The sequence below is a fragment of the Coffea arabica genome, chromosome 4e, assembly GCF_036785885.1.
Source record: "Coffea arabica cultivar ET-39 chromosome 4e, Coffea Arabica ET-39 HiFi, whole genome shotgun sequence".
Taxonomy (NCBI): Eukaryota; Viridiplantae; Streptophyta; class Magnoliopsida; order Gentianales; family Rubiaceae; genus Coffea; species Coffea arabica.
In genome coordinates this window covers 29366105-29385908 of record NC_092317.1, presented here as the reverse complement: position 1 = coordinate 29385908, position 19804 = coordinate 29366105, and the positions used below count along the sequence as shown (strand labels likewise).

The following is a 19804-nucleotide window of genomic DNA, read 5'->3' as shown; positions in this document are numbered from 1 at the left end:
TAAACCCCCTTTTGAACCTCGATTTTCGAGTAATTAAGGCTCATTTTCATGATATTTTTCTAGATTGTACAAGTGTACAATCTTCTGCGATAATTGGGGTTTCTAAGTGGTAGTTCATTATTAATTGTTCAGGCACTCAAGAGGACCTTCAAGAGGATCCCACGGTGGATGCCTGAATATTCAAGTGTGCTTTACTTCTTGAATTACTTGGTGAGTGTCAAGTGTGTGAAAAACGTGTTACGTGTTAATTGTTATTGATAATCGAATATTTTGAAAATGCTGAGTCGAGTGTGTATTTTATCGCACTCGTTCTCATTTACGTGAAGTGTACTTGAATTACTTGACATGAAATGCTTGAATTGCTTGAAGTGACTTGTTAAGTGAATTAAGTGAAGTGTTTCAGTGACTATTTATGCTATGGCTGCATAAGTCGATTGGAGTGAATCTCCTAGACTCATAAATTTTAAGTAGGGGACGCCCAATTCTCACTGGCTAACCTTGGACTCGAACCGGCATGGGCTTGGTTGGGCTCCTTGGTGAACCATGAGAAAAAAAAATAGGCTTGACCTATTGAGAGGTCTTGTTTGGCATACTCAAGCAGTATCGCCTCAAACAAGCAACAGACGGGCCCGGTACAGGTGTATGTAACGGTGAACGGGGACATGATAAGTGAAGTTCTACGGACTATAGCCTACCCGATTGATGGAGTGTCAATTCGTGGAGGTTCTTGATCGTGCAAGTGGAAAATAGCTCCTGAGAGCTCCTATATCCTTGAATTGTTTCCGTTTACTATTCTCGCTCGAATTGTCATTTACTTGAAAATTATTGTTTTACTTGTTAATTGGGATTGTTACTTGGACAATGTGCTTGCATGAGTGTTCTTGGCCTCACGAGCGATTGCTCACCCCATAGGTTTGTTTTCCTTAACAGGTATGGACATGGAGCGAAACTCGGAGAAACCCTTTGGATGTACTTTTGTAGTAGGGTTTTAAATGCAATTGACTAGACATTGTGGTTGTTGTATATTTTTGAGAATTGATGTATCTATTGGGAACCTAATGTAAGAATTGGATAGCTGATGTATCTTGAACTCGTGGTGTAAGACTTGGATATTCGATTATGGAAGCGACTTTTCTTTATTAGGCTTATATTAATTGTTATGTATCGTTAAGCTTGAATCGATTTGTCTTGAGTCCTGGCGAGAACTGGGCAGGCGTCCCGCGGATACCCTTTGGTTCGTCTTAGGGAGAAGTGGGGGCGTCACATAAACAGTGCCACTATAAAGAACAAATTTCCTATTCCCTCAATAGAAGAACTACTGGATGAGTTATTTGGAGCTAAGTTCTTTACTAAGTTGGATTTGCGATCTAGTTATCACCAGATCAGAATGGAGGCTGAGGATGTGGAAAAAACAGCTTTCAGAACTTATGATAGACATTATGAGATCTTAGTTGTGCCCTTTGGACTGATCAATGCCCTTTCCACCTTTCAGAGCCTTATGAATGACATCTTTTGACCATTTTTGAGGAAGTTCATTTTGGTCTTCTTTGATGATATCCTGATATACAGTTGTAAGTGGAAGGAACATTTGCAGTATCTTAGAACTGTGTTTTTGTTTATTTTGGGTTCTCTCCTGTATAAAGAAAGAGAAAAAATAAAAAAGTGGTCAAGATTTCTCGGGTACCTTGTGGGTATAATGGTAGATGCCCGGGACCAGGTTACTATTATTTCTTTTTCTGCTTTTGTATCCTCTTATTTATTACCTGTGTCTACTATTTAGGCAGAATACCGTCCCCCATTCTTACTAAGAAACTGAAAGAAACCTCAAAAACGGAAGAAGGGGTGGAAAGTGAGGAAGAAGGGGATGTAGAAATAGAAACAACTTCCGAAATAAAGGGGACTAAATAGGAACAAGAGGGATCCACCAAAGAAGAGCCTTCTTCTTCCTTTTTTTCGGAAGAAAAAGAGGATTCGAACAAAATTGATGAAACGGAAGAAATCCGAGTGAATGGAAAGGAAAAAACAAAGAATGAATTCCACTTTCACTTTACAGAGACAGGCTATAATAATATCCCATTTTATGATTATGAGGATTCTTATATGAATATGAATAGGAATCAAGAAAATTGGAAATTAAAAGATAAAAAAGCTGCTAAAAGAAAGGAACTCTTCCGCTTTGAAAAAACTCTTGTAACTACTCTTTTCGATTATAACCGATGGAATCAAATCAATTTAAATAATAAAAAAACTAATAAAAAAATAGATACATAAGTTAAATAGAAGATAAGATAAGAAGAGATACGCCTGCCACCTATGTATTTAATAGCTTCTCCTATAAAGAAATTAATAACACCAACACCATTCGTAATTCCATCAATTATCCGTCGATCAAAAAAATGAGTTAATTTAGCCAATCCTCTTATTCCTCCAGTGAAGGATCTTGTATAAAAAAAATCTATGTAAGCACGATTATACGACCAATTATATACGCCATTTATAATTTTGTCCCAAAGAATTCTCTTAGGACCTCTTTTAAGAATTGAATTAATTAAATCAAAATTTTGTAAAGAGGAGTACGGGGGTTTATATAAAAAGGATGCTATAAATATTCCTAAATAAGCTATACTGACAGAAGATACTGTATCTTTCAAAAATTCGTATCAATCCATCAAATTACTCAACTTTTGGTGCAAAAGATTTATAGATGGAGTTAACCATTTGGATAATATATCTAAATCTACTCCTTCTTGATTGAAAGGAATTCCTATAGATCCAACAAACAAAGTAAATAGACCCAATATAAGTAAAGGGAATAACATAGTATTGTCTGGTTCATAAGGATAGGAATAAAACTTTTTATTCTCAAAATGAGTAATAGTAATAAAGGGACCTGTCACATTTCGAACATTTTCAGCAATTGGATGTCTTTTTTTTCAAAAAATAAGAACTTTCAATATTATTCATTGTTGATAAAGAAAAATTGTTGTTAATTTTTTCGAAGCTCCCTTACCCCATAGAGATATTGAATAGAAAAATACTTTTTCTTTACCAATGTAATTTTGAAAATGAACACTTAAATGCCCTTCAAAAGTAAGCAAATATATCCGAAAAATATAAAATGCGGTTAATCCCGCGGTAGCCCAAGCTATTATTGCGAAAATCATTGAATACAACCAACTATCATTAAGAATTTCATCTTTGGACCAAAAACAAGCCAAGGGTGGAATACCACAAAGAGAAAGTGTACCTAACAAAAAAGTGTTTTTGGTAGTTGGTATATGTTTTGTTAAACCTCCCATAAGAACCATATTTTGATTTTTATAAGGAGAATATCCAACAATTGTTTCCATTGAATGAATAACGGATCCAGATCCTAAAAATAATAATGCTTTGGAATAGGCATGAGTAATCAAATGAAATAAAGCACTTCGATAAGATCCCATACCTAGAGCTAGCATCATATAACCCAATTGAGACATTGTGGAAAAAGCTAATCCTCTTTTAATGTCTTTTTGAGCAAGAGCTAAAGTAGCTCCTAATAATACTGTTATTAGTCCTATCAATGAAATAAAATCATTATGTAAGGTATAACTATGAAAAGAGGAATAAGTCGAGCTACAAGAAAAATTCCCGATGCTACCATAGTAGCAGCGTGTATAAGAGCAGAAATAGGAGTGGGCCCTTCCATGGCATCAGGTAACCATACATAAAGGGAAACTTGTGCCGATTTAGCAATGGCACCGGCAAATACTAGACCAGCACACAAAGTGACAAACAAAGAATTGACTTCATTATCATAAATCAAGTTATTGAATATTTCGAATAAATCACGAAATTCAAAACTACCCGTTATCCAGTAAAAACCTAAAATTCCTAATAATAAGCCAAAATCCCCTATACGATTAGTCACAAAAGCTTTTTGGCAAGCATTTGTAGCAAGAGGTCGTGTAAACCAAAACCCTATTAATAAATAAGAACACATTCCAACCAATTCCCAAAAAATATAAATTTGTATCAAATTCGAACTAGTAACTAATCCTAACATGGAAGTACTGAAAAAACCCATCAAATATTCAATATGATTCCACAAGATCTAGTTTCGTTCAAGTAACGCATTCTAGCCAACTGAAAGCATCTTCTGATCAATCCAGAGATCATTTGGATTCCATTAGTAATGAGGATTCGGAATATCACACATTGATTAATCAAAGAGAGATTCAACAACTAAAAGAAAGATCGATTCTTTTGGATCCTTCCTTTCTTCAAACGGAACGAACAGAGATAGAATCAGACCGATTCCCGAAATGTCTTTCTGGCTATCCTCAATGTCCCGGCTATTCACGGAATGTGAGAAGCAGATTAATCATCTGCTTCCGGAAGAAATCGAAGAATTTCTTGGGAATCCTACAAGATCCGTTCGTTCTTTTTTCTCTGATAGATGGTCAGAACTTCATCTGGGTTTGAATCCTACTGAGAGGTCCACTAGAGATCAAAAATTGTTGAAGAAACAACAAGATCTTTATGATACAATCAATAATTCACTTCACTTTCAATTAGGTCTTGCTCTAGCTTCTTTAGGTATTATTACTTCCTTGGTAGCTCAACACATGTACTCTTTACCTGCTTATGCATTCATAGCACAAGACTTTACTACTCAAGCTGATCAGATTATTGTACACGAAAGGCGGAGGGTAGGTTATAGAAAAAAGAACTGAACCAAATAAAGGAATTATGGATTGGGTCAGGAATACTGGTTGGAATTCAGTTATGGATAAAAGAACTTCCTATGTTATACTATTCCATTTTCGACGACGAATTGATTTGATAGCTCAGATATTGTTATTTCCCTAGGTTTGTTTTTTTACTTTCAAACCGTGGGATCTATTATATGCAAGGTTTTTTGATTGATTGAAAAAGTAAATGAAAAAGTAAATTAAGGGGGGTCGGTCTATAAATTTTGATATTTATCTATTTTTTTATTTTTATCAAATTTTTTCTGAGAATTTCTTGTATTTTCATCTGTCTCTATTCATTTCATTTTTATGTTTTTGTTTTGAATGCATTAGAAAATCTTTTTTTATTTGTTAGCTCAACACTTTGATTGCCTTGTCTAATGTCTTTGAGGTAGGAAAAGAGAACACTTTGATTGCCGTAGAATTCAACAGTTACACCTACTTGTTCAACACTATACTTTGATTTTGCCCTTCTAAAAGGAACATCCGCTCTAACAATTCCGTCGCTGTCTACCAAAACGACTGGAAATGTTTCAAAAAATGTAGGCATACAACGTACAAAAAGTTCCCGCCCTTCTTTATCTCTAAAGATAGGGTGTCCCAACCATCCAATCGCTATTCCATCCCCGTTATCCATCGAACTTGCCCTGAATAATCCCCCTTTTGCCGGATTATTTCCGATGTAATCATAAAAAGCTAATTTTTCAGGAATTTTAGACCAGGCTTCTGATAAACTTTGATTTTCTGGCTCCCTTCCATGCCTCATTTCAGAGGGAAACTCAAAGTGGCTCTATTTCATTATATTCCATCCATACCCCAATTCCATTAATTTAATATCCCTTTTGGTTTCATTGACATAACAGATGTCGTTTCTAGTATATATTTCTTTTTTATATATGGAAGAACTTGCATTAGTATCGCAATTTCAATTCAAACATGGGTTTGATTCACACCCCATATTCTGAGAAATATTTACCATCCGAAAAGAGGAAAAAACGGATTCTTTATCTAAAGAAATGCGTCGAAAAAGGGCAGATGTATAGAACTTTTCAACGAGATAGTGCTTTTTCAACTCTCTCAAAATGGAATCTATTCCAAACATATATGCCATGGTTCCTTACTTCGACAGGGTACACATAAATTTGATATTTTTAGAAATTATCAAAAAAGTCCCTCGATGGTCATACAAATTAATCACCGATTTAGAACAACAATCAGGAGAGCATCAAGAAAACGTACCGGTTGATCATCAAATTCGCTCAAGAAAAGCCAAACGTGTAGTGATTTTTAATGATAACAAGGAGAATACAGATCCTAATAAGGATAATGATACTTCAGATCAAAGAAACGAAGTGGCTTTGATACGCTATTCGCAACAGTCGGATTTTCGAAGAGGAATAATTAAAGGTTCTATGCGTGTTCAAAGACGTAAAATTGTTATTTGGAACTCTGTCAAGCAAATGTGCATTCTCCCTTTTTTTGGACAGGATAAAAAAATCTCCTCATTTTTCCTTTGATATATCTGTACTGATTAAACTTCTTTTTAGAAATTGGACAGGGAAGGGGGCCAAATTTGAAATTCTGGAGTATACAGATGAAGAAACAAAAAAGGAAGATAAAAAAGAAAAGAATAAAAAAGAGGAGAACAAAAGAAAGGAACAAGCGCGGATAGAGATAGCAGAAGCCTGGGATACCATTCCTTTTGCACAAGTAATAAGAGGTTCCATGTTAATAAGTCAATCTTTTTTTAGAAAATATATTCGTTTACTTGTATTAATAATAGGCAAAAATATTGTACGTATGATATTATTCCAATTTCCGGAATGGTCTGAGGATCTAGAGGGATGGAATAGAGAAATGCATATTAAATGTACCTATAATGGTGTTCAATTATCGGAAACAAAATTTCCGAAAAATTGGTTAACAGATGGTATTCAGATAAAAATCCTATTTCCTTTCTGTTTGAAACCTTGGCATAGATCGAAACGACGGCCCTCTCATAGAGATTTAATGAAAAAGAAAAAAAAAGATGATTTTTGTTTTTTAACAGTTTGGGGAATGGAAATGAACTTTCGTTTGGTTCTCCCAGAAAACAATCTTCTTTTTTTGAGCTCGCTGTTAAGGAGCTGGAAACAAAAATTATAAAATTCAAAAGGGCATATTTTCTAGCTCTAAAAGTTTTAAAGAGAAAAACAAAATTACTTCTAAGAGTTTCAAAAGAAACAAAAAAATGGATTATCGAAAGTTTTTTATTTCTAAAAAGACTAATAAAAGAACTTTCTAAGTTAAATCCAATTATATTATTTAGATTCAGAGAAGTATATAAATCGAATGAAACTAAAAATGAAAAAGATTCCATAATCAGCAATCAAATAATTCATGAATCCTTTAGTAAAATTAACTCTCCAAATTGGACAAATTCTTCACTGACAGAAAAAAAAGAAGGATATGTCTCATAGAACAAGTACAATCAGAAATCAAATAGAAAGAATTATAAAAGAAAAAAATAACCCCAACGCCAAGAATATATATAAGTCCTAATAAAAGAAATTGGAATACTAAAAGATTAGAATTGCCAAAAAACATTTGGCAAATATTAAAAAAAAGAAATGCCCGATTATTCTCTAAATTCAATTCTTTTATAAAAATTTTCGTTGAAAGAATATACATAGATATATTTTTATTTATCATTAATATTACCAGACTCAATACACTACTTTTTATTGAATCAATAAAAAAAATTATGGATAAATCCATTAATAAAGTAAATCAAGAAAGGATTAATAAAAAAAATCAAAATACAATTTACTTTATTTCGACTATAAAAAAATGAATTGATACTATTAACAATAAGACAAATTCATATATTTTTTGTGATTTATCCTACTTGTCGCAAGCATATGTATTTTACAAATTATCACAAACTAAAGTTAGTAACTTGTATAAATTAAGATCTTTTTTTCACTACCTCGGAACCTCTGTTTTTCTTAAAACTGAAATAAAACATTCGTTTGAAAAACAAGGAATAATTCAGAATGAATTAAGTCTTAAGAAACTTCCGAGTTATGGGATGGATCAATGGAAAGGTTGGTTAAAGGGACATTATCAATACGATTTACCCTCGATTAGATGGTCTAAATTAATATCAGAAAAATGGAGAAATAGAGTTAATCAACATCATATGGCTCAAAATCAAAATTTCAAATTGAATTCATATGAAAAGGGCCATTACAAAAAACAAAAGGATTCTGAAGTATATTCATTATTGAATCAAAAAGAGAATTTTCAAAAAAACTCTAGATATGATCTTTTAGCATATAAATATATTAATTATCAAAAAATGAGGGACCCATCTATTTATGAATCACCCTTTCAAGTACAAGTAAATAAGAATCAAGATTTTTATTATAATTCTAACACATATAAACACAACCTTTTTGATATGTTGGAGAGTATCCCTATCAATCCTTATCTAGTAAAGGGTAATATTAGATATATGGAAAAAATACCGATAGAAAATATCTTGATTGGAAAATCATCAAATTTTTTCTTAGAAAAAGGGACGATATTGAATCCTGGGTCAAAATCGATACTAAGAGTAATCAAAATACTAAGATTGGTACTAACAATTATCAAATAATTGATAAAATTGATAAAAAAGGCCCTTTTTATCTTCTGCTTCCGCAAAATCCCAAAATAAACTCGCCAAGTCCAAAAAAACTTTTTTTGGATTGGATGGGAATGAATGAAGAAATATTAAATCGTCCCATCTCGAGTATGGAATTTTGGTTCTTTCCAGAATTCGTACTCCTTTATAATCTATATAAAATGAAACCGTGGGTTATACCAAGCAAAGTACTTCTTTTCAATTTGAATCTAAATGAAAATGTTATTAGTAACAATAAAAATGTCGATGGAAAGCAAAATACGGAATGTGTTATACCATCAAATAAACAAATAAAGAATAAAAATCAGAATAAAAAAGAAAAAGAAACCCCTGCGGACCAAGAAGATCTTAGATCAGATGCACAAAAACAGGGGAATCTTGGATCCGTTCCCCCAACAAAGACAAAGCAAGAAAAAGGTAATGAAGAGGATTATGCAGTATCAAAGATAAAAGCTGGTAAAAAGAAAAAGCAATACAAAAGTAAAACGGAAGCAGAACTGGATTTTTTCCTAAAACGTTATTTAGTTTTTCAATTGAGATGGGGCGATGCTTTGAATCAAAGAATGATCAATAATGTCAAAATATATTGTCTCCTGCTTCGACTGATAAATCCAAGAAAAATTACTATATCTTCGATTTGAAGAAGAGAAATGAGTTTGGATATAATGCTGATTCAGAAGAATTTAAGTCTTACAGAATTGATCAAAAATGGAGTATTGGTTATCGAACCTGACCGCTTGTCTGTAAAAAATGATGGACAATTTATTATGTATCAAATCTTAGGTATTTTAGTAGTTCATAAGAGTAATCACCAAAATAATCAAGGATACCGAGAACAAACATACGTTGATAAGAATCGTTTTGATTTACTTGTTCCTGAAAATATTTTATCGACCAGGTGCCGTAGAGAGTTGAGAATCCTAATTTGTTTCACTTCAAAAAATAGGAATAGTGCTGATAAAAATTCAGTATTTTGTATCAAGAACAACTCTAGTCAACTTTTGGACAAAAGGAAAGATCTTGATAAAGATAAAAAAGAATTAATTAAATTAAAGTTTTTTCTTTGGCCTAATTATCAATTAGAAGATTTGGCTTGTATGAATCGCTATTGGTTTGATACCAATAACAGCAGTCGTTTCAGTATGTTAAGGATATATATGTATCCACGATTGAAAAGTCATTGATAGTACATTTTTCATATATCTGCTCGACCCTGTAGGGTGTATGAAAGGAAAGAGATTCACACATGACCTGTATACATCCCATTTTCATTTTTCATATAGATAATAAAACCAATAACGTATCAATTAGACCTAGAAATCAATTAACAGAATCTTATTCATTTTAGGTCTAAATTATGCCCCTTTCTGAATGGAAAAATGTATCACTTTTTTCTATTCCTATCTGAATCAAATTTAATTTAAAATGGAATTAATTAATGTAAATTAATAAAATTAGGAGTCCATAACGAAATTCAAATTATTATATATACCACATTAAAATAAATACCATTATTATTACTCATCGGTAAAAAAACATATCTGTAAAAATGGAGGGGTAGCAATCTTTTATGGTAAAAAATACACTCATTTCAGTCCAAGATCTCGGATCGAATCGGTATATCAATTCCTATATAAAATAAACATAGAAATCCAATCACTAGAATTTTTTTAGTAACTAATAAAATAGGGAGTTTGAGTATTGAAAAAAATTCTTTTTTGTTTTGTGGAAATTCGGGGGTAATATGTCACTATACATGAATATAATATGATGGAACCCCTCATCATTATAAATATCATGATAAAGAGTACTTTCTCCTATGTCGTGTCAAATTTGCATAAAAAAAAGAAATATTTGTTTTATTCATATTGAATATTTGACGATACATTCCGTACCTTGCTAAAAAATTGATCCTTGTTTACCAACCATACATTGTCTAACCAAATCAAATTCTCTCTCTATACGTTCCTCAAAAAATCCGATTCCTTCCCCCAACTAATGAAGAGATCTTGGCGGAATTGCCACATATGAAATTGAGCACAATTTTGCAAAGAAATAGCCTTTTATAACATATAGTACATAGATATTTCAACCTATAATTTTCAATTACGAAAAAGAATTAGACCCTACTTTATGATTCATGAATCATGAAAAGAGTTCTATTTTTCTAACTAAAATAAAAAAATAGAGGAAAAAAGAATCCACATGTCAAGTATTGGCTTGGGATCATGTCTTCTTAGGACTATTCTGGATGTACAATGCAATTTCGCTAGTAATATTCCATTTCAGTTGGAAAATGCAGTCAGACGTTTGGGGCAATATAAGTGATCAAGGGGTAGTAACTCATATTACGGGAGGAAACCAATTAAATTAACCCCTTGAATATGTCTTTTGAATATATATGAAGTATTAACATTCTTTTTGAACAAAAAAAGAGCAGAAATAAAAAAGATGAAGAAATAGAATCTAATTCTTTTAGATACCTTATCTAAAAAGTTCTACCCATCTGTAAAATAGATGGGGTATATCTCGCTGAAGTGGAAAATAATATGTATTTTTTATGATCTAAACTATAAATATGAATGTCGATTCATATATCTTTCGACCATTTCTGAGGAAGTTCATTTTGGTCTTCTTTGATGATATCCTGATATATAGTTGTAAGTGGAAGGAACATCTGCAGCATCTTATAACTGTGTTTGAACTATTGAGGAGTGATTCTCTGAAGGTTAAAAGGAGTAAGTACACCTTTGCTCAACAACAAGTCGATTACTTGGGGCATGTCATTAATGTTGAAGGAGTTCAGGTAGATCCTCAAAAAATCTCAGCAATCATGGCTTGACACATGTCTCAGACTGTTAAGGAGCTCAGGGGATTTTTGGGGACCACAGGGTACTACAGGAGCTTTATACAAGATTATGGGAAAATAGCAAGACCATTAACAGATTTGCTCAAGAAGAACCAGTTCCAGTGGCATGATGGGGCCACTAGAGCCTTCAAGGAATTACAGAAGGCTATGAGTAATCCTCCTATTTTGGCTTTACCAGATTTTACTTAGGAATTTATTGTGGAAACTGATGCATCTGGGAGTGGAATTGGAGCAATATTGATGCAAGGAAAGAAACCTTTGGCTTTTTTCAGCAAGTCATTGGGACCCATGCACCAAGCCTTTTCTGTGTATGAAAGGGAAATGTTGGCTATAGTTGGCTATAGTAACTGCAGTACTGAAATGGAGAGCCTATTTAGTAGGGAGACACTTCTTTATTAAAACAGATCACCAAAGTCTAAAGTACTTGATGGAGCAGCAGGTACATACTCATTTGCAGCAAAAGTGGATAGCAAATAGGTTCAGTATAAGAAGGGAAGGGACAATGTGGTTGCAGATGCTTTGTCTAGGAGACCCCAGGAGGGCAGTGTGGTGGCTACTATGGTTACCATAACTACCTCATTAATCAAGGACATATAACAAAGCTGGCAGCAAGATGTGCATATTCAGGAACTGATTCAGAAGGTTAGCACTAATGATCAGCATTACACAAACTATTCATTGCAACAAGGAATGCTAAGAAAGAAGGGCAAGCTAGTGGTTGCTAATGATGCAGCCTTGAAGGATAAATTGATTGCCTTATGGCATTCTGGTTCTCAAGTGGGACATTTTGGAGTGGAGGTGACTTACAGGAAGCTTAAACAGGTTCTGTACTGGAAATCTATGTTCAAGGATGTAGCTAGATACATAGCAGCTTGTGACATTTGCCAGAGACATAAAGCAGATAATGCAGCTTACAGGTGCCGAACCTGTGCAATAATAATAATAAAACCTAACTACCACCTAAAGCAGTCAATAATCAATTATAGTACTGGAGCAGGGACCCTAGATGTGCAATGGGTTACTTGATTCACCCTGTTCCCGAAGAATTTGCTTAATTCGATATACCAGAATTAATTATCTGACTAATTTTACTAACTAGTAGAAAGTGGCAAGCAAGGTCGTCACCTCAGGGACTGGGGAGAAATTTGATTCCTTTCGAGTCAAGATAAATGGCGGGTTTTAGGATTAAATGCTAATGAACTAAATAAATCAAATGCGAAAAATAATAAATTGACAGAAATAATTGGGGAAACTCTAGCCAATGGTACACTTCAGAAATGGTTCATGCACTGATCATCGATTCACAAATAATTCCAACATTTATTCATAGATTGGTTATAGTTGTCATACCAGCCTTTCCTTAATTTCTCGATAATTAAGGTACGACCGTTAACTATTTCTCTAACCCGGAAACAATCCTACGATCGAAACAATCCTAGGTACGACCGTAGGATTTAATTTCTAGATTGCATTAAAATTTAGAAAAGCCTAATCCTAACTAACAAACACGCTACGAGGGTTTGTTTAAGTTAGATCGTATGTTTTCCTGACATAAATCCAATTATGCCAGTTGCTACCGGTATAGAGATAATTGAATAATTACGGATCCAACTACCCCTAATTAACAAAATAGCCTACGTGAATAATTAAATATTGCGCACTATTCAATCATACACAAAAGCTATAACAATTAAAAGCGGAAAACATATAAATACCAATAAATGGAGGAAGCAGTTAAAATAAATTCGATCTCAACCAAATCTTCAGTTGTCCCCTTGACTAGAATTGGAGAGTTAGTTCTCCATTAATGGAGAACAAACCATGCGTGAGGAATTTGGGAAAAGTTGTCAATTTTTGCCCTTTCAATTGCGGTCAACCGAGGAAGAAGAGAATAAGGAATTTTTGTTGCTTTTACTCGTCTCCAACCCAAGACATACGAGAGAGTCTGATTGCTCTCTTCAATTTTGTCAGACAAAAGTAAAAAGCAAGAGCCAATAGTCAACAATGGCGGCTTCCTTCTTGGTTTTCTTCTAATTGCCTTTCACAAAGCATATAAGAGAGTTTTCTCTTGCTTCTTCAATTCGGTCAACCTAAAAGGAAAAAGCAATTCCACCGGTCAACAATGGTAGCCCTCTTGTTTTTTTCTCCCAAGTCTACCAAAGCCAAATTACAAAGTCAAAATCCAAAACTAAAAAAAGTACAATAATCCTCTATGTTTTTTAGCCACTAAAAAGGATGAAGGCCATCCTCTCTCTTTTCGGCCAGGCCCACCAGAGAAAAACAAACGGATCCCAATCCTGATTTTTCTCCTCTAAAATTAGTACCCGAGTACCAATCTTCCTAAACAATAGGAATCCTATTACAAATAGCTTTCTTCAGCTTGGGAGTGACCCCACTACTTTCCAAAGTTGTAGTCCGTTGCCTCGCTCAATATTCTGGAGCTTCCCATGTGCGACTGAGTATGGGTTTTTGGGTTGGGGTTAGGCGCGGGCAAGCCTAAATGTCAAGAAGTCCTGGAATGTTGATTTTTAGCACATTTTCTTCACCACTTCCTGCAAGTAACACCAACACAAAATCTCAGTAGAATCCACCCAACTAGTGCAATATTTAGTCAAAGAATTATGCAATACTACCCAAAATATCCCACTAAAATGCACCCTATCAACAGCTTACCCTGGGCTGCTACAACCATTACTTATTCCTTACAAAATTTGGACAGACATTTCCATGGATTTCATCGAGGTGTTGCCTTTATCACATGGCAGGAAGGTGATTTTGGTCGTTGTAGATAGGCTCAACAAGTATGCTCCGCAACTATGCTCAGCAAGTATAGCTCAACTGTTCATGGACCATATTTACAGGTTCCATGGTTTACCTCAGACCATTGTGAGTGATAGGGACTCTACATTTTTGAGTTCATTTTGGCCGGAGCTTTTTAGACTACATGAACATGTCTACTGCCTACCATCCTCAGAGTGATGGGCAAACAGAAGTTGTTAACAGGTGCTTGGAAAACTACCTTAGCTGCATGACTAGTGACCATCCCAAGGATTGGAATTTTGGTATAATACCAATTACCATTCTTCTGCTAAATCTACTCCCTACGAGATAGTGTATGGACAGTCTTCTCGTGTTAATATTCCCTACCTTCCTAAGACTAAAACTGTTGAATCTGTTGATAGGAGTTTGAAGGCACGAGAGCAGGTTATTCATTCCTTGCGGCACAATCTTACTAAGGCTCAGCATAGGATGAAGCAAATGGCTTATAAGCACCGATCAGAAAGGCAGTTCTGCGTAGGAGATTGGGTTTATGTTAAGTTGCAACCTTATCGACAACATTCACTAAAATCTCACTGTCGCGCCCCATTTTCTGTGAAAAAATAATAATTTTACGGGTTTTATAAAAAATGATTTTTTTTTGATTATTTCTGAGTAAAAAATGAGTTTTTGATTTTTAGAAAATAAATAAAGAAAATGGGCCTAAAGGGGACTTTAAAAATGCGACAATTTTGGCCCAAAATAATAGTTTAAAAAGGGTTTTTAATGAAAAATAGGAGTCACCACTTGGTATTGAGTTGAGGTGTACTAAGTCACATAAAAATGAATTTTTAAATAAAAAGTAATGAAAAAACCCTTTTTAAACGACTCCAAGTCTTCGAAAATCAAGAGAAATGGGCTTGGGAGTCACGGTTGAAGAAAGGGAAGGCAAGGATAAAAATCCAAGGCACCATTTCAATCTAACCAAGGCTAGTTGCGTGATTTACTCAAAAATTTTCTTATTTTAATATAAAAATTTATCATATTTGGATGTCATTATATGAATGCAAACCTAGATCTAATGTATATCGAAAGGGTCAATATGTCTCTTCAAATTTTAATTGGTGCAAATCGTATTAATTGCGACACCAAAAAGTGATTCCTTTGAAGAGGTCATGAATATGCGACAATGAGACTTGAAAAAAAGAAAAGAAAATAATAATTATACAAATATACATGATCTAAAGGGATGCATCATAACGGGTGCGCGAGGGGGGGGCCTAAAATTTGTGACTAGATCTTCCTTTTTATAGAGGAGATACAAGCGTGCTAAGGCTTAGAAGCCATACTCGTCCATATCCCATATTTAAAGGGTATTTCCTATCTAATCAAGCAAATAATCTAACCTAGTTCTAATTCTTAAATGAAATGCAAGTCTAATGTCATGTTTTCACACATAGGGGTAAGGGATATACATATAGGGAAAATATCATGCAAAATGATAAAAAATCCTAAAAAATAGAAAATATGCATGAAATGTAGTGATTTTGTCACACAAACATGATCTAACGCGTGAACGGTTCCTAAGGGTCTAGCATTGGACTAATCCATGTCTGTAAGTTCTCACCAGCGTAACAGCGTTGGACTAGTAAGAAATCGAAAAAAGGGCCACAACTAGCGTTGGACTAGTGTGGTGACGTCATGCACTTATTATAATCAAATAAATTATATAAAACATAATAAAAATAAATAAACACATAAATCACATATAGCACACAACACATAACCATGATATCTAGATGCAAAGACCCTAAGAAAGTGAATAAATATATAAACACACAAATATGCAAGCACGCAAGCAAATAAAAGCAAATAGAAATTTAACTATTACATTAGGGGGCCCTAACTACAATCAAAGGGGGAAAAATGAAATAAAATAAAATAATAACCTAACTATTACAACTTGGCATTTAAATGCCTCTCAAATAACCAAAATTAAATTAAAATAAATATACAAAATTAAAATAAATAAAGTGAATAAATAAATAAATGATATATTAAAAAATATTCAAAAAAGCATGCAATTACGCACATAAAATCACATAGGAGCACATAGGATCAAGTACAATCATGATAAAGGAGTAGTGTGTATCTCCCTTGAATTGATGACCTAATGAAATGAAATTTCCCTTATTTATCCTCCAAAACAGAGAAAAAAGTCAAGGCATCACTTTAATTAACAAATAATCACAAGAAATGGAAATAAACATGACATTGAACCAATTAAAGTATTTAAATGAAAGTAAACAACCCATATTCAAGCAATTTAAAACAAGCAAGAACCCAATTGAAAGGATTAAAGAAGTTTGAGGGGTCAAATCATTATTATTACAAATATTAAGGGTCTAAATTAAAATAAATAAAATTAAGGGCTTAAGATGAAGCATACCAAAACCAAATGCTAAACTTCACAAAAATGAATAAAAAACCCTCTCATCAAACCCCAAACAAAAATATTACTCAAATTTTAACTATTGTACTAAAATCCAAATCAAAACTATAAATCTATCAAAAATTATTAAGCTTTCAAATTCCATCCCCAAATCTCATGAATAATCTGTCCAAAAATCACATTAAAGTATGCTAAAGAAAGTTAACATATTAAAAGGACAAAATTTGATTGATTTTTCCAATTCTTGGGCCAAAGTAGCATTATGGGGAACTTAAAGGGTTGAAGTGCAATTTTGGAAAATTTTCATGCAAGCTTTCAAAGAAGCTTTCTGCAACTTCGTTGGTTCTGAGTTCTTGAATGCAACTTTCTGATTTGCAGTTATTTTTCTCAAGATTTCAGACCCAAGGGCATGGTATTTATTTACCCAAACTACAGACAACATCTTATCCTAACATCATGCCATCAGATCCAACTAGATAAATTGCAAGATCAACAAGCTGGTTAACCGAATAAAATGACAAGAGAACTAATCAAGAATTTTCACTCTCTCTTTCCTTTCCCTCTTTTTTCTTAGAAAAACAACAGCATCTTTTGATTTCAATGAGACTTTATCATGCTTTGATTCAGTCATTATCTAACAAGTATAACAAACCTATGAACCAGAAGATGGAATCGACGGCAAAGTGACATGAATTCATATTCAATGATCTTCAATCCTCATATAACGTTAAACTAACAAGGGAGGGAATTGTAATCTACCTGGGGATGTTTACACAATCGAATGGACGTGAGGTTATCCCCAGAAAAGCTTGTCGTGTGCTAGAATGAAGCCCAGAAATCTTGCTGCAGAAATTTCCAGCAGTGACGAACTCGTCACTTTGAGCCGCAATTTGACAGATCTAGAGTTGTTTTCTCCCAGCAGTTCGTGAACAAAACTCCTTCTACTGTCTCCTCAGAAGGTGTGGAAGCCAAAAGATTCCTCCAAAAACCAAAATTGAAGCAGATATTGGACCGCGAAACAGGCTAGTTCATCAGCCTGGTTAAGGTTTTTGCAGAAAATTTTTCTATACTTTTTCTGAATTTCCCCCTCTGGTTTCTTTCTGTTTTTCCTTCCCTTCGATCTCTCCGCCGTCTCCTCTCTCTTTCAGACTCTCTCCTCCCTTTTTTCTGGTTTCTCTTCTCCCTTTCTCTCTTCTTTTCTTTCTCACGTTTCCTCTCCTCCTTCCCCGAAACCCTCTTCTTTCGTTCTTTTTTCCTCTTTTCCCTTCACTGCTCAAGCTTCCTTCTTCCCTTTCTCTTGCTTTTTTTTTTTCCTGTTTTTCCTGTTGTCCTCATCCCTTGCTCTCTCTCTAGTTTTCTTGTTCCCCTCTTGCCCGCAACCTTCTTCTTTTTTTCTCTGTTTCTCTCCTGAAACTCCTCCTCCCTTTCCCACCTGTTTCCTCCTCTACCCCGAAGCTTTCTCCCTTTCCCTCTTGGTTCCCTTTTCCCTTCTTCAGTTTTTCTTTCTTTCTCCCTTACTCTCCCTCAGCCGAAAACCCTCTTTGTTTCTTGTTTTCTCCCTCGCAAGCTCTCCCCTTTCTTGCTCTCCTTTTTTCTCGAAGCTCCTCACCAGCTCTTTTTTCTCTTGCTCCGCCCCAGCCTGCAGCTTCCTTTCCCTTTTTTTCTTTCTAGTCTCGTCCTTCCTCTCTTTCTCTCCCCAAAAACCCTCCTTTCTTTTCTTTGCCCGCTATCTCTTTTTCCTTTTTTTTCTTTTGGTTTATTTTCCAGATTTTCCCTAGACTTCCACTTGTCCTAGCCACCTAATCTAGCAAATGTTGTGGTGTCAAAGAAATAAGGGCACTTGTCTAATGCCTACCCATTCCACTTAGCTAGTTTGCATGGCCTCCACCTATTTTCTTTTTATTTTGTTATTTTTTTTTGTTTTTCAAAACAAGTTTAGGGTAACCAAAAAAATGTTAAATGCATTACTAATTTTCATTTCATTTTGAAGCACTTGAATTTAAAAATGAATTTTTTGTGAGAATTTTCTTTTTTTTTCTTCAGAAATTTAATGCAAAAATGTCTTAAAAAGAAAAATGATGAACCTAATTTACTAAAATAAGCAAAGATAAACACTAACTATCATTTTGCAAACTTAATCAACTAAAATAAAATAAAATAACACAAGAATAAATAATAATAATAAAGCTAAAATTGAATTAAATAAAATTGAAATTTTGGTGTCTACACTCACCATTGCCAGAAGCTCTCTCCACGCTATTTTGGTCCATTTCAGGTGTTAGCAAAAATTGGGATAGTGGCTTATGAACAGGCATTACCCTCACATGTTCGCATTCACAACACATTTCATGTTTCCGTCCTAAAGAAGAAAGTGGGTGCAGGGTCCCTTCAAGCTCAAATTCTTGCTGGGGTCACGCATCAGAGGCAGCTCATGATGGAACCAATTGCAGTATAGATAGACGTCTAGTCAAATGCGGGAGGGTCGCTGCTACTCAAGTGTTGGTCCAATGGAGTAATAGTTTCCCTGAGGATGCTACATGGGAGTTTTTGCAGGACTTGCAGTAGCAATATCCCTATTTTAGTCCTTGAGGACAAGGACCAAATTTGAGGGGAGGGTATTGATGCACTAGAATTCTCTGCACCGACTTTATCTTGTTTTGAATGTTATTACACGTGATCAGTGATCAATTTTGTAGCAATGCAGTTAGTTAGACAGTTGGTTGGCAAGAATCTTGCTTATGTCAGCTGAGGTCATCAGTTAGTTAGTTAGTTAGAGGTAGCCGACTTAATGAACCTATAAATAGGAAGCTACTCATGCAGAATAGTATCATGATAATTCATTTGTAAAATCTACAATTCATCATTTTACCTACTTCTTCTCTAATCCAATAAATCAGATATTCATCTCCTTAGTCTACGAATTATTTCTCTACAATCTCTGTAATTCCTTGATCAAGGAACCTGGACCTCCACTGGCCTTTGCATCAAAGTACCATGGTTATGATATCCAATTCTTGAAAGTTTCAGACACGAGGTGCTCATCTATAGTAGTATCAAGATCTAGAAATTAGAAGATGTCAGAAGTCCAGATAGAACAGGCAAAAGCTGTATCAATGGATTAACTCTGGGGTACACCATCCGATACATTAATGTTTTACCAACTTTTGGCAGGGGATAGAGGTAGATAGGCTCCTCATCTCAAATGCTGAATGATCATAATCTGAATGGGCAGCGTTTGTTTACTCTTTGTAGAAGTACCTTGGACCTGGACATTGCTAATTTGCTTTATAAATCTTTATTAAGAGTTTTGGAACCATATCTCGTAT

The 19804-nt window shown here is 34.3% G+C and overlaps 2 protein-coding genes across 2 annotated transcripts; both read left to right on the top strand.

Annotated features, from left to right (window-relative positions):
- The first annotated feature begins 10978 nt into the window (after window positions 1-10978).
- Window positions 10979-11458, top strand: LOC113740907 (uncharacterized mitochondrial protein AtMg00860-like). Its single transcript, XM_027268420.1, has 2 exons — window positions 10979-11206; window positions 11255-11458. The coding sequence occupies exons 1-2, from the start codon at window positions 10979-10981 to the stop codon at window positions 11456-11458; spliced, it is 432 nt and encodes a 143-aa protein (XP_027124221.1).
- Window positions 11459-11696: 238 nt separating this feature from the next.
- On the top strand, window positions 11697-18933 carry LOC140005556 (uncharacterized). The gene is made up of 7 exons (XM_072046563.1): window positions 11697-11708; window positions 11797-11911; window positions 11958-12186; window positions 14035-14155; window positions 14244-14331; window positions 14382-14575; window positions 18754-18933. Exons 1-7 carry the CDS (start codon window positions 11697-11699, stop codon window positions 18931-18933), a joined length of 939 nt encoding a protein of 312 aa, XP_071902664.1.
- The last annotated feature ends 871 nt before the right edge of the window (window positions 18934-19804 follow it).

Coding starts and splice junctions, on each gene's coding strand:
- LOC113740907 (XM_027268420.1), top strand. CDS start 10,979: ATGAATGTCGATTCATATATCTTTCGACCATTTCTGAGGAAGTTCATT. Junction 11,207..11,254: donor TTAATGTTGAAGGAGTTCAG/GTAGATCCTCAA, acceptor CACATGTCTCAG/ACTGTTAAGGAGCTCAGGGG.
- LOC140005556 (XM_072046563.1), top strand. Junction 12,187..14,034: donor GCAGATAATGCAGCTTACAG/GTGCCGAACCTG, acceptor ATCACATGGCAG/GAAGGTGATTTTGGTCGTTG. Junction 14,332..14,381: donor TCCCAAGGATTGGAATTTTG/GTATAATACCAA, acceptor CCTACGAGATAG/TGTATGGACAGTCTTCTCGT.